We start from the raw sequence: 27,855 nt of genomic DNA, 5'->3' as shown, positions 1-27,855 counted from the left end.
TGCTGCGAAATCTAATGAAAACATGCTTCATCAAGCAGAAGATCTCGGCTTATTATTCAAGCCCACACTGTCATTTGCATGCATTTGATGAAAATACAGAAAAGACGTCTCAGAACTGGAAGAAAATTCCCCCCCAAAAAAGACTTTCCAGAGGCATCTCTTTGATTTCAAACGTTTTTGGGTTAAATTCTTGCAAAACGAGCATAAAAATATCGCCCAACTTTAAAGGTATTCTTGGGTTGTATCTATTTTGTGACCTGCTGCATTAGAGGTCGGATTAAGTCGAGCGTGTGTGTTTGAATCATGTCCTGCAACACATGACTGTGACTCTGATTTCAGCTTTGACGTTGAGAGAAAGACACACAGAGAGGAGGGGGTGAGAGGATAAAATCAGTCATTAGAGTCTATTCACTCGGTCTCTATGGGGCCAATGGATAGGCTCTTAACCTGCTGACACACACACACACACACACACACACACACACACAGAAAGAGAGAGAGAGCCGTAATGAACAGTCGAGGGAGTCTATCGCCCCTTCTGTTCACATATAGACTCTTGATTGGCCGAGACCTCTGACCAGGAAGGTCAAAAGGTCAACATTGTGACCCCGAGGACAGCTGGATGAGTGTGTGTGTGTGTGTGTGAGACAGTGAACTGAGCAACAGCAAAACCTCTCTGAAAACTAAAAACTTTACGTTAATGAGAGTTAAAGACGTTCTTATTCTGAATAAACACGTTATGATACGTCAGAGTGAATAGCAGGTCAGCGGCTCACGAGCCCGACGTCTGTTTTCGGATGTGTGGGAACTCCAGTCTGCACATGACAGCTCGTTAACAGAGCGAGATTTGACCGCCAACCCCAATCACTCTCCCTTTCCCCCCCCCCCCCCCCCCCCCGCCCCAGGCTCTGCAGCAACAAGGTCAAACACAGAGGTGGAGGGTGGAGGCGTTTTACAGGGCAGGAAGGTGTTTGCTCTATTATATCAGATATCCGAAACACACATGAACACGAGGAGACAGAGAAGAATGGTCCATAAAAGAATGTGTGGCTTTAAAACGGGACACAAGACCGCATCAGTGTCTCTTCGTTTTATCTCTCCTCTGTAATTCTTTGTGCCCGGCTCTGGTCAGCAGTTTATAAAACCACGCAGACTGCTGTGAGATACTTCCTTACAAAATATAAGAAGTGGCAGAAAGTGAACAAGAGCAGTCGAAAATATACTGAGTTTAATATTGCAACAATTATATCATTTGTAGGAAGCAAGATCTCAAAGCTGCCATGTTTGTAAAATGTTCCTTTTTCATCACGTTTATAAGGAGGCTGAAACCGATTTCTTCAAGTTGCATCGCTCTGCATTTTTGATCGTAGCAGGATAGTGTTTAGAGGAAAAGCTTCAAACCCACCTTGTATGCTACCTGTTCAGAACTTTTTTTTTTTTTCATATTTATTTATGACATTTTCCTCAAAAGTTGGTAGGGACCAAATACCTGGAAATTGTACCCACAATAACAAGGATTAGCTTCTCCTGAGGTGAGGGAGAAGTGCGATTGGCTAGCGCAGCGGTGTTCCAAAAGTTGAAATATTTTCAGCTGAGAGCGCTCTGCGTGCAGCGACAAAAAACAGGACGCTGAGCGCTGAAAACGCTGGACTACGTTGGTTAGGAAATAGGTACTGCCAGTGCAAAAAAACGCAGTTTGTGGACACAGGCCTTAATATTGAGGTTATATATACATGGGGGTCTGGAGCCGATCCCAGCTGTCATTGGGCGAGAGGAGGGACACACCCTGGACGGATCGCCAGTCAATCACAGGGCTGAAACATAGAGACAGACAACCTTTCACACTCACACTTACGGACAATCTAGAGTCATCAATGAACCTAACGAGCATGTCTTCAGACTGCGGGAGGAAGCTGGAGTACTTGGATGCACGGGGAGAACATGTAAACTCCTTGTCCAAGCAGGGATTCGAACCAGGAACCTTCTTGCTGTGAGGCGATGGACCACCAATGCACCACCACGCAGCCCATTGCCCATTTTTTTCTTAACTTTGATTCCTGGAATTAATATATATATACTTAAATAATTATGTAACTTGTCATGCTCCATGTTCTAGTGTTTAAAAGTGGAAGGATTTGCAAAGTTTCAGTGGTAGAAGAGTTTGACAACCTCGTTTTAAATTCAGTTTCTATCTTTGGTGACTGCAAACTTTTAAATATATCTCCCAGCCAACAGCACAGCTTCAGAGGCGTAGCTCACCTGCAAACTGTCACTGAAACAGGGCAAATGACCAATTTTAAACTCACAACTCGGGTCGCCTTACTTGCACACCCTGTTGAGTGGAGGTATTGTAAGTGAGGCAACTGGTTGCTGTTTATGTGTTCGTGCTGCTGCACAGTTTGCTTGTTTGTGACACTGCACTGTATTTTAAAATGAGATATTAAGGTGAGCAGCAGAGCAGCTAAAAGTTTTGCACAGGGCAACCAGGGGTCAAACTGTCAAACAACAAATATCGATGCTGTTGGGTGTGAAATATCACCTGAGGAATTGTTAAACAAAATCCCATCACACCTTAATTGCATATCACTTCACCTTTCTCTGTGTAATCCTGCCAAACGTGACAGTAATTGTGGGGTGCAGAGGCACATGTCAGCCGAGGGATCGCTACCTGCAGCGAGGATGAAAAAGATGATAATGAAGGTGGAGAAATTCAGCTACAGTGGAGGTCATAACCTTAATTTATGTACAAAATTAAAGTCTGTAAGTTACAATTAGTAGTATGCACGTGAATCAGCCGGTAGCAGCATGTATGACGGAATAAGAAAGATGATAAAAACAGATGGAAGAGGGACGACGAGGTGTAGAGATAGAGGAAGGTAAAGAATTGGGCCAAGCAGGGATCAGCTTCACACAGAGATCACAGACACGCAGCGCTGTCTGTCTGTCTGTTTACCTCCCTCGCTCCATCTTTACCTCCATCGCTGTCTCATTTTTTCTCCCTGCATCTCTGTGTCTAAGCTCGTGTCTGAGAGAGATGAAAGATAAGCAGAGACAGAGAGACGGGGCTGCCGTGGGAAGAAAAAAAAAAGGAAGAAGGCAGTTAGAGGAGAAAGAAAGGAGAGAAAGAAGATGAGGAGGAAATGCAAACGGTTGTTTTATGGCCGGGTCAATGAAAGCAACAATGGTCCTTTTCTCTGCATTTCTTCTTGGCTCAATAGGCTGTGGACGGGGCAATGAGGTCAGAGAGGCACAGAGAGAAAGAACACAGACTGATCTATAAGCATGCCCACAAAACATGGACATTTTCCTGCCTTTTAGATGTTAAAAATCTTTGGACCTGCACATTGCTTGTTGCTGAAATTGAGTGAAAAGGGTGTCAAATGTTCTGTAAAACAGAAGAATATGCAACAGATTATTTCCTCCAAAACACAGAGGATGTAAAACACAGCCAGTTTTACCAGAGAATTTATCCCTGTTCTGTCCGCTTGAGTGTGAGTACAATCTGCTTTTTTCAAGAAGCACAAGAAGGCCAGCATGGAAATGGAAGATAAAAAACACTAAAAGGATAATTTAGCGCCTCTTTGAAAGCTTTTTCCCAATGTCTGCGCGAACAAGTTGATGATGAACTTCTGATGAAAGAAATTCTGGATGACGAGGAGGGAGAATGTCTGAAGTATTTTCTGAAGAACAAGATGATGGTGGTTCAACAAACTGCAACTACAAGAAAAGTTGATAATAACTCCAAAAATGTTAAGATGTTAAGCCTGTTTGTTACGCCTTTTACTGTTTTAGAACGTAACGTAAGGTAACGTAACATAACGTAAGATAATGTAACGTAACGTAAGGTAACGCAACGTAACGTAAGGTAACCCAACGTAGCGTAATGTAACGCGACGTAAGGAAACGTAAGGTAATGTAACATAACGTAAGGTAACGTAACTTATGGTAAGGTAATGTAATGTAATGTAACGTAAGGTAACGCAACGTAAAGTAACGTAAAGTAACGTAACGTAACGTAACATAACGTAACTTATGGTAAGCTAATGTAATGTAACGTGACGTAAGGTAACGCAACATAAGGAAACATAGGGGAACGTAACTTAGCGTAACGTAAGGTAATGTAAGGTAACATAGGGTAACGCAACGTAAGGTAAGGTAACTTAGCGTAAGGTAACGCAATGTAAGGAATTGTAAGGTAACATAACTTAGCATAACGTAAGGTAATGTAAGGTAACATAAGGTAACGCAACGTAAGGTAACGTAACTTAGCGTAACGTAAGGTAACACAACGTAAGGAATTGTAAGGTAACGTAGCTTAGCATAACGTAAGGTAATGTAACGTGACATAACGTAAGGAGATGTAAGGTAACGTAACTTAGCATAACGTAAGGTAATGTAACGTAACATAACGTAGGGTAACGCAACGTAAGGAAATGTAAGGTAACGTAACTCAGCATAACGTAAGGTAATGTAACGTAACATAACGTAACGTAACATCACGTAACATAACGTGACGTAACATAACGTAAGGTAACGCAACGCAAGGTAATGTAACTTAGCATAACGTAAGGTAATGTTACGCAACGTAACGTAAAGTAACGAAACATAAGGTAGCGTAACGTTACTTAATGTAACACTTGTCGAGTCTGGGCTTTACAATAAACTGTTCAAAAAAACTGTCTCCTCCTCTCCCTGCTCATCATCTATATGTGGATGGAGATGAGCTCGCTGAGTCAGTGTTGAGCTCAGTTATTGCATGACAGCGCGGCTCTGTGCAGCAGAGAGGAGGTGCAGATCACTGCTCTTCACAGTGAGATGCAAAACAAGAGCAAGATCTACAAAACTTTATGGCCGTGTTTGCGCTTGAATATCATCAGTGCAATTAGCTTTGTGAATCACACATTGACACAGCAGATAGCGGGTGCAAATGATACGCAATATATAGTGCTATCAGCAGCCGCAATTCATTCTTCGTAAAAAAAAGGGTTCTAATTGCAAGAAAGGTTCAAATCAATTATTTGACCTTTGACCTTTGATCTTGGTTTACAAACCAAGATTATGACAAATAGGATGTGTGTATGTCTATGCAGTATGTGTGTAAGGTGTGTGTGTGTGATTGGACAGATTGTGTGGAGAGGAGCAGACGACTGAAGATCACGATGACGAAAACAACGTGCACACACTTGGACTTATACACAGGAAGAGAATGAGGGGTGCAATCATCTCCAATCAAGATGTTATTGATTTACTGCTTGATTTCTCTCTCTCTTTCTGTCTCTCTCTCTTTCTCTGTCTCTCTCTCTCTCGCTCTCTCAGCAGCACCTGGCTCTTGTCACAGTAGGACACTGAGGCTCAATAGCGGCAGTGAGACAGACAGTTATACATCATTATCTTTCTGTCTCGTACACACACACACACACACACACACACACACACCCTGGTCACTGGCTTCAAGATGAAATACACACAGATGTTTTTTGCTCTCTTCCGCTCTCCAATCACGATCAGCTGGTCGTCTGCAGCAACAACGACTGCACACACACACAGACGCAAAGAGAAGATCCTTCAGTTTTCAGCACATTGAAGTGTTTTTATTTAGGACAGAGTGACTCTAAACTTCACATCTTCTGTACAACACTGGTTAAAAGTAATGAGGAGCATTAGTGTAGCGGAATCGCCGGGCATTTGTAACCTGGGACACGCTGCCACCACACAGCTGCATGCCAGTTAACTGTCCATGTGATGTTCCATGCTTTGTGAGCCTCTCAGATAATTCACTCCAATATCGCGCACAACTCCTCGTTAGTATTCCTTCCCCACTAACCTGAGAGAAACCGGGACTGACCGGGGCATGGTCGCCGACAGAGGCCGTCTTCAGCGCTGTTGCCACTAGCAATGACAGCACCTCCTCCGTTAATGCTAGCAGCAGTTTTTGTGAAAATCTCACCACAGCCTCTTGACTCAGTTTCTGCACCGTCAGTCTCTTCTCTTGGCCGGGCTGGAGTTGTTTTTTTCTTCTATCGCCAAATGAGGTAACACAATGGTGACTGAGCCTATGGCCCACTGATGAAAGCCTTTGCATTTGCAGTATATCGTATTTTTATGAACTGGGTGTTTGTGGCGACATTCGTGGAAAAAATCCAGAGCAGCGGCCAGTTAGTGACGCGTTTTCCATCACCCAGCAGTGGTTGGTCAGCCAGAGAGGGTAGGCGGAGCTAAGTGGCTGCACTTCCAGTTTCTGTAAGCATTGCGAGTAAACAGTAATCTACTATGGCTGAACAAACAAAGAAAAGATCGACGACTACAGAAACAACTTCAAAAATAAGTGAAAATCCAAAGAAAAAGAAACAAATTTGACGAGTGCTCTTGTAATTACTGATCATTGCCAGTGGGAGGTGCTCAAGAGCACAAAAATTGAAATCTTCGAGATTGTATCTTTAACAAAGAAAGAGTACTTTTGCGACCAAAGTTGTGTTGACCAATCACGTATCAGTAGACTTTGGTTGCATGCAAGGAAAAAAGCCTGTGTGGAGAGCACAAGGGGAACGAAATCCGCCACACTGCCATTGCTGCTCCCACTGACGGTCATCTAATGACGATTTAGCTTTTAATTAATCTCCATAAACTGATATCAGCATGCAAGTGCAGCTAACAACTCCAACTCCATTCTCGCTTCTTCATTTGCTAACTGGACTGTAAACAATGCAGCGCACAGAGAAGGAAGTCTTGGCTATAAATCATTATCACTAACCGCCGGCTACACCAGAAGCCCTGAAAAGTTGCCCGTCATCGTCAGACATTAGCCAATGGGTTCTGAGCTTTTACAAAGTCCTAACTTCCTCCTCCTGTTCAACCAGAATCCCAGTTTGTTGTTGAGCATATTTGGGGTCAAAGGTCATGAGTTTTAGCTTCCTGCATAAAGTCAAATACAGCCCAGTTACACAAACCAAGTTATAAGTGCTTTGCACCCGAAATAAGAAATATTATTTTGTACAAAAAGTTGATAATAAATTCTTCTTAATGTGTGTGCATTTATGTTTAGGTCTCGTCTTTTGTTTTTAAACACACATACCCATCGAACCTGGTTGCAGGCCGGCAGAAAAACAGCTAAAGGCATCACAAGGGCTTCCCCAGATGTGTGTGTGTGTGTGTGCGTGTGTGTCAGTGTGTCTACAGCCGTATGTTAATCAATGCCGTTAATGTAGCAATGAATTAGTAGTTTAGATGTCACGGGACGCTTAACACAGCTGATCCTTACCAGACACCCACATGCACACACACACATGCACACACAGCCCACGGGACCCCTGGGGACCACAGGCGGACATTGTATAGTAGGCTAATTATCCCAAATTGCTAAAGTAGTAGAGAGGGTGCGTGTGTGGGTGCGTGTGTGTGTGTGTGCGAGCTCTCACAGCTGCTCCTGGTGTCAAGCCTTTGATAGATGAGAGATAGAGAGAGTGTTCATTTACTGCTCGGAGACACACACACACGCACACACACGCACACACGCACACCTGACTGCTCATTTATTGGTCTAACAGATTGGTCTTTTGTTGCTCGGTCGCTGGTTCACGCTGGAAGAGCCGCTGAAGTTCAGGCTACGACGCTCGGGGGGGAAAAGCACCCTGTCGTCAAGCGTAAATGCCTTAAATGCTGCAAACAGACCTCCTATGAAATTTGTGGTTATAATTAGGAAATAAGAGGCGTCATAAAGAGACAGTGGTTTGACAATGAACAGACGCAGGGGAGAAGCAAGTGTGAGATGGATGAGTGGATATGATTGCCTTCGGTGCCGACAAATAGGACTCCCAATGCACTCACAGTAGCTTTTGTGTTGTTTGAGAAGTTTTTTTCACATAATCAGGACAAAACTTTTTATCTGTACGTGGCTTTAATTGTCTTTTTGAAAGGTTTACATCTTGGAGATATAAAAGAAACGATATAGTTGGGAAGTGTTGTTCGGAATCATTGAGAGCCAAAATTGTAGCGTGGATACGTATTTATGTCAGATGCGTAACAATCACCCTAATTATTTAATTCAGTGCAGGTTTAATATGACGTCAGAGCAGACTACATAAAGGCGGAACAGCGAGAGGAAACATAACAATCACTACAGTCATTGAAGTTCAACTAACTGTGGACGTCTGCTTCAGACCAACACAAAGAAGCTGTTCTGCTGTTAAACACGCCATCGTGCGGGATCTTAGTTTGTTTTTTAGTAAGTGAAGTGTGTTGGTTAGCGGAAGATACCCTGGCTCCACTCATCGATCTTTACAGCGCAGCTCTGGGTCCGAATGACGTCAACAGCGCAAGATGACAGCGACCGCCTCGGGGGTGTTTTGGCTTCACTTTTGTACGATGAGAGTAGATGGATACAGACATAGGTTTAGAGGAGAACCAATGAGGCATTTTCATAACCCAACAAAAAGGCTGCCGCTAATGTGGAACACAAAGTACAATCGGTAAGTGTTGACTACTGAATCATGTGATGCTAAATGTCTGAATTGTATGTTGGAACCAGTTTCTTAGTCTAGCACCCTACCATTACATGACAACGTTACGTTATGCTGACTGGTTGTAGCTTCAAGAGGAAATTCAGCTTGCGCCCTCTTGAAGGAGATGGAAAATAATTTAAACTAATTTAAACTTGCGAATTGGTCTGGCAATGCCAGGCTACAGACTTTAAATATTCTGGATGCAAATTGATAAGCATGATGTTGGCAAAAAAAGGTTGCTTTAGCCTTTTACCATTTAGCACAAAAGAACAGGAAAAGACAGGTTACATATTTTAAAATGTCACTTTTACTGGATATGAAAGTTGACCTTCAAAATAAAACATGCTGGTTTTAAGTTTAACTTTTGTTCTATATAATTGTCTTGTAATGGGATATACTAGAATAAAACACACAAGTTTTAGCCTTCAGCTGCTAACTTTCTTAGATAACATCCCATGATAATGCTGCAATATTTATTCTACTAATGAAGCTTGGGAACTTATATACTTGTTTTAAATGCCTTAAAGATGTTTGATACATTTACAATAAAAGCCCCCTAACGCTAACCCCTAAACGTACATTATTTTGGGTACTTGTCTCTCTCAGTTTACAGATTGTAACAGCAGCAACAAACCACCAATAACTGATCGCAGGACGCACAAAACCAATATACGTTTGTTGACTTCTTTTTTTTTTCATTTGAACCAATATGCTGTTGCCCTGAGGTAAAAACAAACCCCTCAATCTCCCAGCTTTTGTTTCTTTTTCCAGAACTTTCTATCAGAAACATTGCGGCGTCAGAGCGCAACAAGACTATGCTGATGATATTAAAATAGATTCCCGTGTCTTTCGCGCACCCTTTGTCCTTTTTTGTGACACAATGCTTCCCCCCTCTTCTTCCCCTCCACCCATCCATCCATCTCCTCATTCCTCCGTCCCTCTGTCTCCTCGGTATTGATGAAGTGACGGGGGCCACAGGCTGGAAGACACCACCTCATCTGGTTTAAATTACCTCCAAACCACACACACACCTGCACCAGCACCCGCACGGCTGTGCGCGTGGGCTGGTGGGGGTAGAGCCTCTGGGATAGGTGACGGGGGAACGCCCATGACCCCAACCATACAGATAAGCACACACGCACACACAACAGGGAGAGAGCAACAGAGCGGGTGGGGTGTGAAATAAGCTGTAAGGCAGAGGGGATATTAAGCTGCCACATGTGTTCTGTTTACTATTCTCTAATTAACCCCCAGGCTGTCTTATAGACTACACACACACACACACACACACACACACACACACTGTATCTCCCTTGGAATAAATTGACTCTGGTGTCATACGGCCTTAACATCATCAACAGTGATACTATGTTGCTTAAAATGTTAGAAATAATGCAAGTGAAGACAAAAAAAGCCGATGTATGCGTGTGTAAAGGAACACACTGGACTTCCTGTTAACTGTACATAAAAGGGAACGTGTGCGTGAAGCGCCTGACCTCCAAGTTTGACTTCTTTACCCGTCCCATGGTGCACAGCGGGGCGGCCATCTTACTCATGTTGATGATGGATGGCTCACCAGGAAACACAGAGAGGAGATGTACGAGCTTCCTCCACCTGAATCATTTTATACGTCCTGAAGAAAGATGAGTGTTGGGCTGCAGGTCTTTCTTTAACTGACTGAAGGACTCAGATGGTTATGAAAGTGTGTTGTTGTAACTGATCCTGGTTGCTTAATCATGGTGACTTGGATGTATATTTTATGCCTGCAACAAGAAGTTCTGTCTTCAGTCAGCATGACTGTATTACGTGGTGGGGTTAAGAATTACACGACCTGCAGCGTTCGCGGATTTTTGCCCCGAATTAACTTTCTCGCCCAGGAGAGAGCTGTTCATATCACTGGTAAAACCAGAGTTCAAAGTTGAGATATTGTTTCAGCCCTCACCCTGACCTTGGCCTTGATTCATTGCAGTTTTGGTACCTAAAGCTAGGTACACACTACAAGATAATCAAGCCGATTTTCGGTCCGACTCCCCCCTTCCTACAAAAGAAAGAAAAGCCCCAAATTGTTGGTGGTTCTAAAGAAAATCTTGCCAGATTTACGTTAAGAGTGATTTTACGTCCCATGATCTGCTTTGAAGAACGCTGGGGCTACTCCAATTTAAAATCCTAAATGTTAAACATGTTCAATATTTATGATTCAATATCCTGTTGTGTGTGGGGGAACCCCGAGGACAACCGAACACGCGCTCTGTGGATTGTCACGTTAAACGAAACGATGCCAAATGGGAAGCACCGTTGACACCGTTGGTAACCATGGAGATAAGCCCCGCTTCCTCCCCTCCATTCCGGAATATTCGCCTGTTTTTTAAACGCAAACTTTAATCCGGCGGTCAAACTCGCGAGGCGAATATTCGCTTCGCATTCGGTGTGAACGCACAGTAATAGAGTCGTAACAACTTGCCATTTACATACGCCGAGGAGCACAGTTAAAAAAAAACTGAGCAAGATTTCGATTTTATCTGAACCCGTCACATGTTGGACACAATTATCATACAGACAAACTTCTCCGATTGTTCTCCATTGTATCCCAGTTCATGCTCACACTTTCATACACATTTTACACAACAAATTCTTTTTGGCTGTATCACATTACAAACCCAAACTTGTGGGAAGAAACACAAACAAATGAGTTCCTTTAGTCTCAGGGATTTCTGTAACCCTGAGCTTTTAAAAGGGAGGAAAGACATACGCGTCCCTGTGTGCACATGCGATGATATCACCTATAATGCAATCAGCTGTCACCACTAATGCTCTCATCTGCACTAATAGAGTGAGTCAGAGAGGAGGCGAGGGGAGGAGTGGGAGGACACTTGCTGCGTTTTTGAGTGTTGGAAAATGAGCGGTTTCTTAATAGAATTCACCATGGTGGCTTTTCCTAAGGTGTCACACACACACACACACATACACACAGAACAGGGAAAGACACACAGGTTCATGTACGCACACACACACACACACACACACACACACACACACGTGGAGGGCTGGGGGAAGAGAGCAAGTCTAATTGAAAAGAACCAAGCAGAGAGAAATCTGATAGCTGTGGTTTGGCCTGAGGGGGGAGGAAGATGGAGCGAGGGAGAGGGAGGGGAAAAATCGGGAGGTAGAGAGGGGGGAGACATGGGGGTGAGACGATGAGACAAAGAGAGAGAGGAAAAGGAGAGGGAGGGCACAGACAAAGTGAAAAACAACAGAAAGTTTAAAAGGCCGATGCCATAAGGTCTCTTCTTATAACTTTTTAAGGACTTTTATACGAGTCATCCAGCAGAAATGATCTTCACAGAAAGAGCGGGTTAAAAAAAAATGTAGATACATAAAGTATATACGGGTACTTTCTTAATTTTTTCTTAGATAAAGGTTTCTAAACTTCTAAAGAAGATGAACCACGTACCAAGTCCCACTGCAGATGCGAAAATTCCATTAACAACCTTAGAGTGTGACCCCAACTGCATTTTGCTAACTTAAATTATAGTTATAATAACACACATTTTATTTAATAACTGCTGTCTGTAATGAAATTAAATGTAAGAACTTTTTTGATGTTGTAATTAAGGATTTGGGCCACTTGGACTGCAATAGTTTGGCCTTTCAGCAAAGCTGTTCGGTATTAACAATGCAGCATAATATGGGAATCCCTGCTCTTGAAGTACTCGGCCACTTTGTTTAACATTGTCGATATTATTTCTCAATGAAAAAAGACTTTATACTAAAAATATTTAATATTTAAAATGTGAACAGCTTGTTTTGTAATTTATCCAGATTCTGCATGGCTCCACAGTGGTATAACGTTAACATAATATGTGGTTTAAATGAGTTCATATGAGCTGGCAGACATGTTATATTATGACACATGTAAAGGATGACACAAAGACGTCTAAGATTTGCGTCTATAAAGAGATTGGAGATGGTACGAGTGTCCAAACAAACACATAAACTATCCAAGTAATGAACAAAAACAGAGACAGATGAACAAGAGTACAAGAAATTTGAAGAAGCATAATACATGCTTAACCATATTTAAAGGACAGCTTACCCAATTAAAAACAAAATGCTTTCTTTAAATTCTTATAAGATATTGTTTTCATTTTATATACAAATAGCCATTTTAAGATTAGCCGGAGAGTCTTGTGTAGATGCTCTTTAAAACTACGATCGTCAAAACTGTGTCTGAAATGAAATAATTGGTATTCATTCCACAATCAACAACAGTTGCTTTTAATAAGCCTCTGCGGTGTTTTAAGCTACATCCCTCAGCTGGTTAAAAACTAGTTGTATTTATGTTTTCATGCTGCAAACACAAATTCTGTCTGCACAGTCTGTGTTTGTTCAGTGCTGACTCAAGCGGAGCTGTCACTATTTCCTCAGCTGTCTCACTTTCTTCTGGCGTTGCACATTTGTCTCATATTATTGAGGTTTTTTTTATGTGGTTCATGTGGTGTGTAATCATTTTTTAGTTCTGACTGACAGCCTGCATACAGAAACGCACCGGGTTTATCCATCACACACACAAGAAAATAAAGGGGTCAATAGATTGATGCCATACTGTTGAAGAATATATACTTGTAGAATAAGGTTCTTTAAAGTACTTTTCTGCAAATGATTCTTTAATATTGTTATCCCTCAGATTATAGTCCTTATGGATATGGATATCGAACTGTGTTTTATGTTGCAGGCTCATACAAATGTAAAAAATCTGACTAATAATCATCATTTCTACGTTTCTCAGTTGATCAGCAACTTATGAAACAACGGTTGGCTGAGAATCCACAGAGATAGTATATTTTAATGTTAAATACCGTATGTGATCACCCACAAGCTAACATTAACATCTAACAGTAGCATCAATTACGTCCTCGCTAACACATCTCTTTGACAGTGTAAAACGATACAACAGGAAATGCATATATTTCTGGCTAACATTACCGCTAGCTACCGCCCAGTTAGTGTGTTAGCTTAGGTAGGCTTTGCTAACAAATTAACCAACCTAAAAGGTAGATAGTAGGACAGGCTTAAATTGCAAGCTAACATGACCATTAGCTACTGCAGGGTTAGTGTGTTAGCTTGCTGACTAGGCAGGCTTTGCTAACAATTTAGCTTGCCTAAAAGCTAGATAGTAGTAGCTTACATTCCAAGCTAGCATTAGCTTTAGCCAAGGACTTAGGCCGTTTTGTTTTCATATGGCGTAACAGCATCTTAGTGTTATGTTAACAAGGAAGCAGCTTTTAACAAATGGGAGCTAAAGGGTAATGAAATATGTTCTTTTATCTTGAAATATGGCCCACTGGATCCTCTGGATTTTCACTCTTTATTGTCTTTTCAAATACTGATCAATAAGGAAGCAGTGAAATTATAACAATGGTCAGATTCTCTATGTTTATAGGACTTTCAAACCTTCAAACCAAACACATAAGTACAACATTATTTAAGCTTCCCACAAAAAAAAGGTTTTACCTTCTTACCAATTGAATGTTTGTCCTCCTGAAGTGCTTCAGCATTATTTACAATCATCTGTTTTTGTTTTTGTTGTTGTTTTTAGGGGGGAGTTTTTGAAGGTTGTTCTGTTGAGTCTCCTTTGCACCACCATAAAATGACAAAGACGCAGAAGAGTAATAGTGCTGCAAATTTTGTTCCTTTGTCCTGCCAACACACACACACACATAATGAGATGGACACACAAAGTTTGGACATCAACATGGACTAATGAGAGGTAAGAGTAATTTGTGTTACTGAGGTTTAGTAACAGCAAAGGACACAAAGTGAATTATATTTTAACCCAAACAAAGGCCATGCACACACACACACGCACACACACACACACACAGCAGCAGCAGTAGCAGCAGCACGGTCTTTGTCTTGTTTCCACCGTCTTAACTCTCACATGTAATTAGCCTCAGTCTCTCTGTCCGCCGCAGATACCGATAGCACACAGGAGGGGGTCAGCCTGTGTGTGTGTGTGTGTGGGTGGGTGGGTATGGTGACAGGGGGGGTCCGAGTGTCTCAAGGGACAGGTTATGACAAATAAGATTAATGTGTCCCCTATTTCCAGACTGGTGCACTGGCCTCTCTTATGCTCTCACACACGCTCACGTCACAATAAAACACACATACACGCCTCCCTGATAGCCTTTTCTCTCAGGAGAGGCTCCATATGGGGACTAGAGTCGGCTGGGAGTGTGGGTGTGTATGTGTGTGTGCCACTCCAGGACGTCACCTCTCTGTCTTTTCCTTTGTTGTCATACATACAACTAAAAAACACTTATATTTGAAGATGATGTGTTTTTTTTAGAGGCCTTTTTTGTTCTTGTCCCAAAGTAAAAAAAGCTTGTATATTTAAATTCAAAAAACGCATCTATTATATTATATTATATTATATTATATTATATTATATTATATTTTAGAGCACCCACTTTGGACTTTATCAGTCAATTAAATGCTGCTGCTATCAGATGTTATTACTACCATTAGGATGCTTCAGACAGGATCTGATGCATCTACCAATAGGGCAGCAAGTGCACTCAAAGAAGGAAGAGAAGTTACATTACTTACGTGAAGTAACTTTCTTCAGTTGAAATAACTCAACTTTGACCATTGGTCTCAGATGGTACATGAACCTTGGTTTCCTGTTGTTGCCGTCTTAATCTGAAAATGGTGTGTTATACCTTATTATTACACAGCTGTGTTATATACTTGATTCTGATTGGTTAATTACGGCATTCCGAGGTCTGCTATTTCTCAATAGCAGAGCGTTGCTATGAAGAGCAGACCGTTGCTAGGGATGCGGATGTAATCACACAATCCAGAGGACTAAATGTAATCATATCAATCCGCCGAAAGAAGTCAGGTAAATTTGACGTTGATTTGTTTACAGAGGGAAAAAAACAAAAGAGAAAGAAAAGAGACAAAACAGCGGAGAGAAAGCAATAAAAGGTTAAAGACACAAAAACTGTTGGCCACGACAGAGAGATCTGCAAATCTGAAAACAGCACATGAAGTAAAAACATTAAACAGAACACAGCGTGGGATACGACGGAAGGACCTGAAGTCAACGAGTGTGATCATGTTCTGACAGAGTCAGAGTTACCAGCAAGCATGACATGTCGTCTCGCGGTTCACTTGGTACAACTCCTGCAACAATTTGACCCGAGAGCTGATCTGAGTTCAGTGCTGATGTTGCTGTCAGTCATGTCATCAAACACGCTGCTGTCCACTGTGGACGTAAAGTGTGTGTGCGTGCTCTTAAGAGTTACTCTCGAAGGGGAAAGTCACATATACACACTCACACAAAGAGGCTGCTGAAGCCATGCGTTCCTGCCTCTTTTGACCTTTGACCTCGGCTCTTTTGATCCTCCGTGCTTGAGTGGTCCTTACGTATCAGCAAGACAAAGAGGAAATCTGTCATGTGAGAGAGAGAGCAGGAGAGACAATGTCAATTCAAATGTATGTTGGTAAGCTGAGATTTCTGAGAACCTAAATTTTCTAAGCGAACACACTAAATTGCTGGCTAGATAACACTTACTGGCTATAAAGTGGTGGGAGACTATTGACAATGAGTCATGCGGTTATTGAAAAGCAACACTCAGTGTGAGGCTAATCGAGCAGGGATGAGGGCTGAGCTGCAGATGCATTTAAATATTGTTTCCACTTTAGAGACGTGGTAAACTATAATGCACGCATTAATCCTACATATAATAAAAACTGTGTAATTGTATACCATAAATAGGGACAGTTTCTTGAAGAGTAAGCAGAGTTTATGTGCAGACTCTACCCAGCAAAAGTAGAAGGTAAAGAGGGAGGGTGCTGAGGGTGCACACAGCTTTGGTCTTGGATTAGTTTGGACAGGTGGGAACACGCATTCGGACCCAAACCACCAGACCGTTTCCAAATGAACCATGATCCGGTTCTATTCAGGTGACAACACAAACAGACTTAAAGTAGGACCTAATATAGGAAGCAAACCAAAAACAGTGCATTGTGGGTTGTTGATGGATGTTGACACTTGCAGAGACAGCCAGGCAGCAAGGTGAGTGGAGGACAAACGTAGGGAATGATGAGGTGAGGGCTCTAACTGAAATATGGGCCATTTTAACAAGGTATAAAATTCAGATAGTAACCAGAATCAAATTACTGGACTTGATTAAATAAACTTGTAGTTGAGAGTTTAAAGAAAGGGTTACTGTCACTTTCATGTGCAGAGCTAGCTTAGCATAAAGACACGAGGGGGGTGTTATGCTGTGTCACATTTTAAGACATATATTGTAACATAGTTACACTAACTCTTAGTTTGTTTTTTTCTTATTTGGTTCATGTCTTATCACTAACTCTCCTGTCATTTCAGATCCTGCCTTTCTTCCCTGCCATGCAATCATCTCATTTCCCTCACCTGGTTTTCCCCGCCCATTTTCTCACCTGCAGTCCATTTGGTCATTAGTCCCTCAGTATATATTCTAGTCATTTTCACTTGATCCCTGCCAGATTGTCTTGTGTGTATTTTTGCCAAGCTTTCCAGTATTTTCTATTCTGCCTTCTAGTGCTGACCCTGTTTTTGCCTTATTGGACTTCGGATACCTGCCTGCCCCTTGTCGGATTTGTTTGCCTGATTGACTGATCTCCCGGTTTTGACTCTGCCTGTTTTTTGGACTGAATAAACGGATCTTCCCTTTCTACCTGCCTGCCTGATTGTCGTGCTTTTGGGTTCTCCTTCTCCAGCACCAGTGAGCGTGACATATATATAATGTTACAATGTTGGATGTCCAGACTAAACGTGGGTGAAGTTTCAAATCTGTAGGTAAAAGTATGTTGGAGTAGTTGTCAGCTCAGTCTTTGCGATGTCACAAAGTGCAGCCTCAGCACTTTGGAGAGCTGACCAATCAGAAGGAAGCTGGCTTGTAGAGGCAGGGTTTCTTAAAGGGACAGAGCTGACTGAGTCGCCCTGACCAAACAATCTCACAAATGCTGTCAAAACGCACAAAAATACGGAGGTATTCAAACTATTCAGTGAAAAACGAAAGGAGAAATTGATCGAACAATTTTGGTTAAAAGTAAGAAAAAAACGCTGACAACACATTAAAGTGATAATCTCAAATATTTTCATTTAAATAAATGTCTGTTAAGTGTTAAGTGTCTCTATCTATCGCCGAATGAGGTAACACAATGGTGATTGAGCCTATGGCCCACTGATGAAAGCCTTTGCATTTGCAGTATTACAGACTGGCTGTCACAAGCGGCACCCAGTTAGTCACACGTTTTCCATCAGCCAGCAGTAATCTACTATGGCTGAACAAACAAAGAAAAGATCGATGACTACAGACACAACTTCAAAAATCTGGGAAAATCCGAAGAAAAAGAAACAAATTCAACGCTCAGATGAAGGCAAACAGGCCAAAAATGAAACGACCGTCAGCGAGGAAAATATAGAGTTACAACCGGAGGAACCCGTGGACGCCACACATGCAACACTGTCTGGATATCAGGGAAGTGTGCTCTCGCAATTACCGTTTATCGCCATAGGTGGCGGCAAAGAGAACGAAGATCTTTGAGATTGCCATTTTAATGTCAGCGATTGTGTTGAGTGTGATTGAGGAGTGTGCTCTCTCTCTTACTTCAGGGAGTTTTCACACATGGAAAATTCTGACCAATCAGAAAGCAGTTTCATCAGATGGGCATCAAAACTTCTGGTCGCTGGTAAAAGCTGCCGGTGTTTCTTTATGCAATGAGGTCTGCTGGCTGCGTGATATATCAATATATTATATAATTTTGTTTACCCAGATTTCCCCTCTTAAAAAGCAGAGGGAGTTTTCAAGAGGAAACAGTCCACAAAGACTCATAATATACATTATATCAGCATGATTCACTTACAAAACGCTGAGTCAGTTTCTACTTAATGCAAATGAAACTTCTCAATAAAATGTGATACACAGAGCTTGAATTTCACCTCACTGTTCAAAGTTCAGGGTTTGTTGTGTTTGTGTGCATTTGTCTGTGAGTTGAATAAGTGAGTGTGTATATATATATATGTGTGTGTGTGTGTGTGTGTGTGTGTGTGTGTGTGTGTGTGTGTGTGATTCAGCCCCAGAGGTATAATCTTTTCCCCTTGTACTCCCGCTGTGCTTCTCTCTCTCCCCCAGATCGGAGCTCATACCCCCGACTGGGACAATGAGACTGCGTGTGTGTGCGTGTTGTGTGTTGTGTTCTCCCAGCGTGTGCGCATGTTGCAGATACCCAGGAGACACACACACACGCGCACCCCATGGGACCTCTGACACACACATGCCTGAAGGTCCCCAAGAGAGCCAAAACGCAGGAGACAGAGAGACGAATAAGTGAATAGAAATAGTTTCCAGAATTCACGCAACCCGATCCGTCTGTGAGTTAAGGACACAGGTTTAATCACTGTAGTTTTGTTAGTATCACATATTTAATATTTCCAGTAGAAGTACAAGAAGCAGTAGCACCAAGAAAGGACTTAAAAGGGGGACATGAGGGCCGAATGTATGAAGGGAAATCAACAATTTCTTAGCGCTAATTGGATTAATAGGAAGCGAAATTAATGCAGAATGATCTGGTGCGCGAGTGTTTCTGTGTGTGTCTATTTGAGGCAGTTGTGTGGAGAAAAAGCTGAAGAAAAATAATAAAACTTGAAATTATGACAGATTTAGACAGACACAAGCACTAGAGGGACAGAGAGAGAGACGGAGAGGAAGACAAAAAGAAAATGATCAAGGGAAGACGAGAAAGAGAGACTCTCTGTCCTGGTCTGAAACTAATTGGACCAGGATTAGAGGAGATTATATATTAAAAAAAAAATACAGAAAATTTATACAAAGCCCTCCACAGGTCTGGTTTCCATGGCAATAGTCTGCTGTGCAACAGTGCAACAGCAACAGGAAGAGAAAATAAAACCAGTTGCTGCGTTGATCAGCAGAATGACACAGTTACAAACTAGTCGAATGAGAAAAGCTCATTATGGAGCCAGGTAGTGAACCTGTGGCGTCACTGCTGGGCTGTTTAACAGCACTAATAGGTAGTAGTAGTAGTTGTTGTAGTAGTACTATAACAAGTGTGTATCCATGCTGCTTATCTTTGAGAAGCTGTACAAGAGAATAAAACACATACTTTTAATTGTTAGGATAAATGCTACAACAAAGACATTTTAACAAGGTAAAAAATTCAGATAGTAACCAGAATCAAATTATTGGACTTGATTAAATAAATTTGTAGTTGTATCTTTTTGGAAATATGGTTCTTGCTGTTCTTGCTAAGGGTTTAAAGAAAAGGTTACTGTCACTTTCATGTGCAGAGCTAGAGCAAAAGAGACAGTTAGCTTAGCTTAGCATAAAGACACGAGGGGGGTGTTATGCTGTGTCACATTTTAAGACATATATATAATTTTACAATGTTGGATGTCCAGACTAAACGTGGGTGAAGTTTCAAATCTGTAGGTAAAAGTATGTTGGAGTAGTTGTCAGCTCAGTCTTCGCGACGTCACAAAGTGCAGCCTCAGCAGGCCTCGGAGAGCTGACCAATCAGAAGGAAGCTGGCTTGTAGGGACGGGGTTTCTTAAAGGGACAGAGCTGACTGAGTCGCTTCAGGCCTGCACAGAGCACCAGTGTGAGAAAGCATGAGTTTTTTAAACTCTAGATTATGCTAAGCTACTTCACAGGTATCACAGAGTGAAATATGAAGCTTGAAATTAGCATGATACCCCCCCTTTAAGCTATCTGTCTATCAGCAATATTTCCGTACTTGTTAAACAAACAAGAACTGCATTTAATAGGTTAGTTAGTGAGCATTACAGGTCTTATGTTAGATTAGCTGTAGCTCTTTGCAGAAATTACTGATAATAATTTTGTCTCAAAGTGTTGTTAAATGTGTCACAGTTCTGCTTCACTGCTCACCTCGTCAGCTCACTCAGTTCACCTGGGCACACAGCTGCTTCTGCTCAGTAATCAAGCCAGCATATAAGTCTCTCCCGCTCTCACACTCATTGCCAGATTGTTCTTCGACACTCATTCGAGACTTTCCAGCACTCACACTCGGACTGATTCCCCGTAGCCGACCCTGTTTGCCTCTGACCTGCCGGAAATCACCTCAGCCCTCTGCTTGTGTCATGGTTCATGAGCCCCCAGCCCAGTCTAAAGATTCTTACGGCTGAAGCTAACCGGCGGTTAGCATGCTAGCGCAGCGGCTCTCAACTTTTAAAGCCTCTGAATTTACCTGCACCCGCTGAAACCTCAAGTAAAGTCATTACCTATGATCCCTGTTTCCACGTGTGCTGCTAATCGGCCTAAAAAAAACCCTGTTACAAAATGTTGCGCACTGTTTTGGCGCAGAAAGAGCCGCCAGATTTAAAGCTTGTTGTTTGCTTACAGTCTTTATGCTAGCCTAAGCTAATTAACTGCTGGCTCTAGCTCTATATTAATAATACAGTCATGGGAGTGCTTCTCTCATCTACCTCTCTGTAAGAGATTAATAACTGTGTTTACCAAAATGTTAAACTCAATTTAGCCAAATAACAGCCTGTTTTTGCATGTTTCAGTGCTGGTACAGGGTGTTATATGTGTTTAATTCGGTTTAATACTACTAACACTAAAGTGTAAAAACCCGTAATGACATACTGATCAGGACCAAACACCCACACAGTATTAGACGGCATATGAAATAAATAAGCACACACACACAGAGGATATCTCACAGTTTTTCAGAGGAAGTGCTGCCATAAAATCTCCTTTAATTGGTTGCATTAATCACATAAACATCCAGAAGTGGGAGGACTGTCATTCCTTTTTCTCAAGCCAGTGCACACAGTCGACAGACAAAAAACACCAACAATCTCATGATACTTCCCGTCTTTGATATTTAAGATAACAGCCTTATGCCTAAATAACTCTGAGAGAAAGAGAAGAGGGCAAAGGTGTCGAGAGAAACAGAAAGCTCCCGAGGCCTCGTCTGAGTCTGAACACTCCTCAAAAAAGACTTCAATTATTCGCTGAGGCATCTTCTTGTTTCAACCCCTAAAAAACATCTGCTGTTAATTAAAAACAGACTTCCACCTTTCAGAAAGCAGCTGATCCTCTCGCTGTTAATGGATCTGAGCTATAAGAAGCGCAAATGCTGCTTTAGGCTTTAATTCCAGCTCCGTAAAGGCTTTAAAAACGTGTCGGCTGTTGTTTTTTCCCCTTTCAGTGTCACTCCGCTGATTCGTCTGTGAAGCAGGAAGCTTTCCTACCTGTCAGTCTCACAGGATGATCAAACAGGCTGAGACATCAGCTTTTTTTCCCTGTTTTTTTCCCCTCATTTCCTCTAAAATATTTTCTTCAATCTTAACAGATTAATGCATCTGTGCCTGTGACAAGCAGATAAACCAAAACAAGTAACTAAATCCTACTGTTTTTATGTCTTTGTTATAGTGATCTTCAGAGCTCAGGGCCACATTTTTTAAAGGTTCTTTGTCCAGTTTTTGACCACTAGTTGGAGCAATCTTTTTATGAGCGTGGTCTATTTACTGTTATTGCTCACATGCAAGAGGAAGAACATGCGTTAGGGATGTGCCTCTTTTAGGATGATCCGATATGTGTTTTAGTGATGATACATTTGAATACAGGCAGTGCAGTACGATGTCATCTAATATGGCTTTAAGGCAAATGTTCCTTGCAAAAAAAAAGCTACTCTAACTTAAGCTTTTATAGGCACTGTTTAGAATTCTTTAGAACTGGGCCGATCGAATAATTCATGAATCCATGAGTCAGCACATGAATGTAATCGTATCTTTAACGTTAAAAACAATTTGTTTTGGTGAATTATTACACCCACGACAGGCAATTTACCAACCTGTGGCTGGTTTCACTCGCTTCAGGGATGCACGATATTATCGGCACGTTATCGGTATCGGCCGATATTGGCTTAAAAATTAACTATTGGATATCGGCCAACACGCCGATATCCGACGATGTAATTAACCGATAAAATAATGGGCTGCTGCATACTTGATTAAATGCCCGACCTCGGCACAATGTCCCCGGCGCAAAGAAGACCTGCGCGGCGCAGCGTGATGACGTCACGTGTGTCTACCTGCAGCATGAGAGAGTTAGAAGCCAAAATGTCCGTGGTGTGGAAGTTTTTCAAAGTGTCCGAAATAGATAGCAAAACTGCTGTTTGCAATGACTGCTCAGCTTCGGTGATGCGAGGAGGAGCCAAGGCAAAGTCTTTCAACACTACAAACTTGATTAACCATCTCAAGACCCGTCACCCCGACCATTGTAACAAATGTGATAAGAGTATCACCATTATACTGTACGCTAATTCCAATACAGAAGAGAGTTGATGATCTCTGCAATTAGGTGTGCGGGAAAAAAATATCGGTATCAGTAATCGGCTAAATGAGTTGTAAAATATTGGCATATCGGATATCGGCAAAAAATCCAATATCGTGCATCCCTACAGAGGATGCGATAGCAGCGGACAAAATATTCAGAGGAATTGGGAAATATTCACAGCTTCTGATTAATTTCTATGAGCTTCAGTAGATTAAATAGTGGGAAGTTTCTTCCCTTTTTTTCCTACCCCTTTTGAACCTATCTAAAAAATACATTCAAACTTTTCTTTCTTTTCTGGTCTTTATTGCCTGTATCTTGGTAAAGTTTCTAACCCTATAACCCTGAAATGATGTGCAGATTTTCCTGCTGCCCTGAAACAATCTTTATTAAACCATCAATGCAATTTAGATGCAGAAAAAAGACATGCTGCAAATACAGAAACACAATATATATGACGTCCTGATGGTATTATAAAATAGCAAAAAATACAACTTTAGCAGTGTTTGTACCTGACTCATATTACTTTATGATATGATGCATATAATACATTGTATATAGTGTATAGGCTAACATAGAGTGTGTGTAAAGACCATAAACAAGGCAACACCTCGCATGCCCAGGAGTGTTCATTAGTTTTAGTGTCTCCTAGAAGCTGCTTTTATTCTGTAACTTTGCATCCTGCAGCAGGTTTTTTTATGCTGCACATTTGTTGTCGAAACCAGCGACGATGTTTTCTCCCTTTGATTTTTATTCATCTCTTTCTTTAATTGCAGTGCAGTGGCCTCTCAGGGCCACCGTACATTTCGACACATATCTTGTATATTAATTTGTGTTGTTATTTTCTGATTACATAACCAGCAGACCACTGACTCCACCCGACACCGCTCATTGTAGTCTCTCTTTTTCAGTCACACACACACACACCTGGTCTTTTCCTCCTTTGCTCCACCAGATGTTTGCTTTAAGATTTTCGATGTAAAATCAAGTGTGAGAAATGTTTTTAATTATCTCGCCACCTGGACAGGGTTGTAGCATGCAGACACACACGCACACACATACGTTATATATACTGTACACACACACTCACTCATAAGATGCATAAAATAGCATCATTTGCTTTGATGCTATTAAAGCTATAAACTTTGATTTGGTCCGGATTACATGTCCTCAACCATCTTATTTTATTTCGAATTTTGAGGACATATTGAGGATAAAATTAGACACAGACAAACACACACACAGATTGTTTCAGGTGACAGATGCACGTCTTTTAATTACAGTCAACAAATGAAGACATTGTATTATTCACTGCTGCAGAAACAGGCCTTATAACACACACACATACAAACTTTACTCTCTAATCAGCAGCAGAGGAAACCTGTAGCAACATTTTTTAACAACTTCCAGAAGAGGTTTGAAAATTAAATTGTCAGGACTTCGGACTGTGCAGTTCTTCATTTCTTTAACCAAATAAATCCTTAAACTTCTGGAACGCACTTTTTTCTGGACCGTTGCAGAGTTTTGACTGACAGCAGGAGAAGGTGAAGTCAGGGATGGAATATCTGACGGCCAGATTCATGAAGTCACAGTCTGCGTGCCTCAGACAGGAAGTGTGGGTGTTGTCTGAGGGGAGACAGTAGGAGAGACACGTTAAACACAAGCGGCAACCTCTGAAAAATGTTTGTTTCTTTTGGAGCCAGCCAAGTGGCCATTCGAGGAATTGCAGTTTTCTTTTTTGCACTTCCGCATTGGCAGGAAAATGCCAATTTTTACAGCAGAAATAAACATGTTTACAGACTCGTACAAAAATGGTTTTGTTATAAAGCTGATTTTACTTTTTAAGATAACTGTACGGGGGGTGAATTGTTCGCACCCACACCCATTTTAATTATATTAAGCCTTAAATCATAGGGGCCAGCTCACTTGATTGACAGGTGGATACTGCTGGTTGTCTGCTGGACGTCACACAGTCACTGAACTTAAAGGTATAATAAGTATGATTTTCCAAGATAAATAAAATATAGACTTTTACAAATATAATATAACATAAATCATCACTTATGGGCCTCTATACAGGTGTGTTGGTGAGTGTGTGTGCAGACCTTCCCTTTGCATCTGTTCTGTTGTTTTGCTTTGCACGGGACGTTTTCAGGAGGGGCGCTGTTGTGGTTCCCTGAGCCAATCACAGCGTATAGGTGAGTGTGGGAGTGGTTCAAATTAGCAACTGGGCCCCATTCAGACCAGAGAACATGGCAAAAGAGCGATGCAGAGTTGGCCTTCTTTCTGTTGGAGAGGTAGGTGCCCGGAAGGCCAAGCTAACCGGCGGTTAGCATGCTAGCGCAAAGGTAACCGTGATGCTGTTGGTGTTAACACGGTGGGGTGGGCGTGTTCTTGCACGAGAGAATGAGAGTGAGCTTCTGGTGATGAAGAGCCCAGGAGGAGGGGCCTAGTTTGAATGTGTTGTTGACAAAATGCAAGGAAAAATCCTACTTATTATACCTTTAACTTCACAGTGTTTATGTTGTTGGGATTTTCTAATTCAAAATTTTGACAAAAAATCTGTCTCTCTGTGGGATTAATGGAACTATCTAGCTGTTCGGTGAGTTAAATGCGGGTGTTATTGTATTGATATATTTTTAGCACTAAGCTATAGCTTCAGTGTATATCAAACATTTATTTATTTGACGGCCAGTCAGAGTCAAAAGTTGTTGGCTTTTCCCCGGAGAGATTACAGCGGACCGTAGTGATGAGAAGATCGCTTATTTTAAGTTTCCCGTTACGTGTTCTTCACCCAGCGCTATCTCAGCAGTCAGTCACCACCACAAACAGAATCTCCTCTTGGGAAAGTTAAACCAGCTCATTCATGAGCTAATGGATCAGCCACAGACACAGACTGTTCAGCTTTGATAACTTGGCATTTTTCAACCCCTCGCTCCTCTGCAGCTCCACCCTCTCATCCAAATATGGTCACTTCAGGCTCCTGCAAACCAACATGGCGGCGGCGGCTATATTTTGGCTTCATTTATGCAGTCGAGAATGTCACGGTGGCTACGTCCATTATTTATACAGTCTATGGTTAAACATTACAATGTTTCTTTATCATTGCTTACCACCACTGATGAGTTTGAGGCAGCTGTCTTCTCCTTGGTTACACTCCTGTTTGACTTCACAGTTGCTGGAGGAGCCACCAGGGCAGGAGTAACACTGCAGAGAGAGGCCTGCAGAGGAGAGGAGTTCCCTTAGCTAACCAGACTGTAGCTTCACATTTACTAGACAATAAACTGCAAACTGTCCTGAAGCATGACAGATGATATAGTGAATGAATATTTATCATTGACTCTGCAGAGAGTGAACTGGAAGCTCATGACACAACGGCAGAACATGTGAACACTGATCTGCCAAAACGTTCCCCCAGGCTGATGTGTTTCCTCTTTGTGAAACATTTCAGCTCTCTGATTTAGCCCCACTTGGCTTCGCTTTTCAGGAGCAAAAGGAAAACAAGGAGAGTGAGCATTAATGAAAGCAATATTGACTCCTTTTCAACCTCTCTTTTTTTTCTTACCAAATCCAAACATGGCAAAGCTGACAGCCAGGAACAACACCACAGGGCTCCTCATCGTGAATGAAAGTCGCGTTACGTCTGGAAATCAAGACAAAATATCCTCACAGCTGGATTAAAAAAAACAGTGAATTAACTTTGTAGAAGTAAAAAAGAAATTTCCACACGTCATGATCACTTATTTGAAGGTATTCCCCTCTAATAACTTTCAAAATATGACTTTGAAACAAATGAAGACAGCCGTCTACACTCACCTGTGACTGTGAGCAAAATAACTGCAGCTCATGAAGAAGAAGCTTTTTGTAACAGTCAAAGCAAGAAAAAGTAAACAAGCCTTTGTTTACGGACAAAGTCTATGTGTGGATATGAGGCAGAATCAATAGTCCACACACAGATGGAATAATTTTCAGTTTTCCTTTTTTTCCTTATGAAAAAATATAAATGTTAAGTGAATCACCTCGTATATAATTAGATTATCATTGATTTATAAATGAAGAGAAGGCACAGCAGCTCGTCGTGAAGCAGGCAGTGGAGTTCCCGATTACATGTTACACAATTACGGTCATTACTGTTTGTGGGGAAAACACACAGTGCTCTGGTTACAGCTGTTTAACCCAGAATGTGTTAATGATGGGGAGAAACAAGGAGGTCTCTTCTCGAGAAAGAGAAGGAAAGGAAATGTAATGAAAGTGAGAGGTTGGTAAAGAAGAAAAACAAATAGTGTTTTACGTAATAGTTGTAACTGTTTAATGTTGGAAGGTCTGCAACACAGTAAGGCCCTTTGTCTACTAACCGCGTTTTTTCATACAAAACCAATTCCTTTACATTGTGTTTGTTTCATTTGTAAAATGTTCCATTGCTGGTGTTAATATTGTTAATTCTTCAGCATTTCATGGGTTGGAAATAGCTCAAACACGCCATCTACTGTTTTAATTCAGCCCTGACCCTTGCCCGCCGACGGTGACGTAGAGGCGACCGTTTGAGACAAAGCTACGTCATGAAACTTCAATTCAAAAACGAATGTTAACCGCCCGCCCCTGACTGCCTGCGCATGGGACAAGAGGAGAGAGAGCAACTCTCAGCTGTTGGCAGAGGAGCCGTGAACTGCGATTACTCTGAGCAGCATACAAGGGAATGAATTACGACATGATATATTTCACTGGTCTGAAAAAGTCACAACATTTTTAGAAATAAAGTCGCCAAGAGGGTCTGGAAAAGTCATTAAATCTAGCGAGAAAGTTTCTAAGTTGGCAACACTGGAGAAGGGGATGTCACTGAGCTGCTGGACACACCCACCCCCTCTCAGCCCCTTGCCCACTTTGAGCATTTTTCAAAACTGTGCAGTGGGTGGAGTTACGGTCAGACCTGTGGGGGATGTTACTTTTTAAGCATGCAGAGCAAGTTATAACAGACTTAACAGTCACTA

The 27,855-nt window shown here is 41.8% G+C and overlaps 1 protein-coding gene across 1 annotated transcript; it reads right to left on the bottom strand.

Annotated features, from left to right (window-relative positions):
- Nucleotides 1–24,218: 24,218 nt before the first annotated feature.
- LOC138609265 (CD59 glycoprotein-like) lies at nucleotides 24,219–26,487 on the bottom strand. The gene is made up of 3 exons (XM_069681901.1): nucleotides 26,433–26,487; nucleotides 25,981–26,088; nucleotides 24,219–24,493 (listed from the first exon to the last, which is right to left on the bottom strand). The coding sequence occupies exons 1-3, from the start codon at nucleotides 26,485–26,487 to the stop codon at nucleotides 24,333–24,335; spliced, it is 324 nt and encodes a 107-aa protein (XP_069538002.1). The 3' UTR covers nucleotides 24,219–24,332.
- Between the last annotated feature and the right edge of the window lie 1,368 nt (nucleotides 26,488–27,855).

This window comes from Semicossyphus pulcher, unplaced genomic scaffold (genome assembly GCF_022749685.1).
Source record: "Semicossyphus pulcher isolate SPU_LCO1_2020_fin unplaced genomic scaffold, fSemPul1.0.p SCAF_5, whole genome shotgun sequence".
Lineage (NCBI taxonomy): Eukaryota > Metazoa > Chordata > Actinopteri > Labriformes > Labridae > Semicossyphus > Semicossyphus pulcher.
Note: the sequence above shows the minus strand (reverse complement) of the source record. Positions and strands in the feature narration are given on the sequence as shown.

What these genes read in the sequence shown, in the direction of transcription:
- LOC138609265 (XM_069681901.1), bottom strand. Translation starts at nt 26,487, where the DNA reads ATGAGGAGCCCTGTGGTGTTGTTCCTGGCTGTCAGCTTTGCCATGTTT. An exon ending in CTTTGCCATGTTTGGATTTG is followed by an intron (nt 26,089 to 26,432) that starts GTAAGAAAAAAA and finishes TCTCCTCTGCAG; the next exon opens with GCCTCTCTCTGCAGTGTTAC. An exon ending in CCTCAAACTCATCAGTGGTG is followed by an intron (nt 24,494 to 25,980) that starts GTAAGCAATGAT and finishes GTCTCCCCTCAG; the next exon opens with ACAACACCCACACTTCCTGT.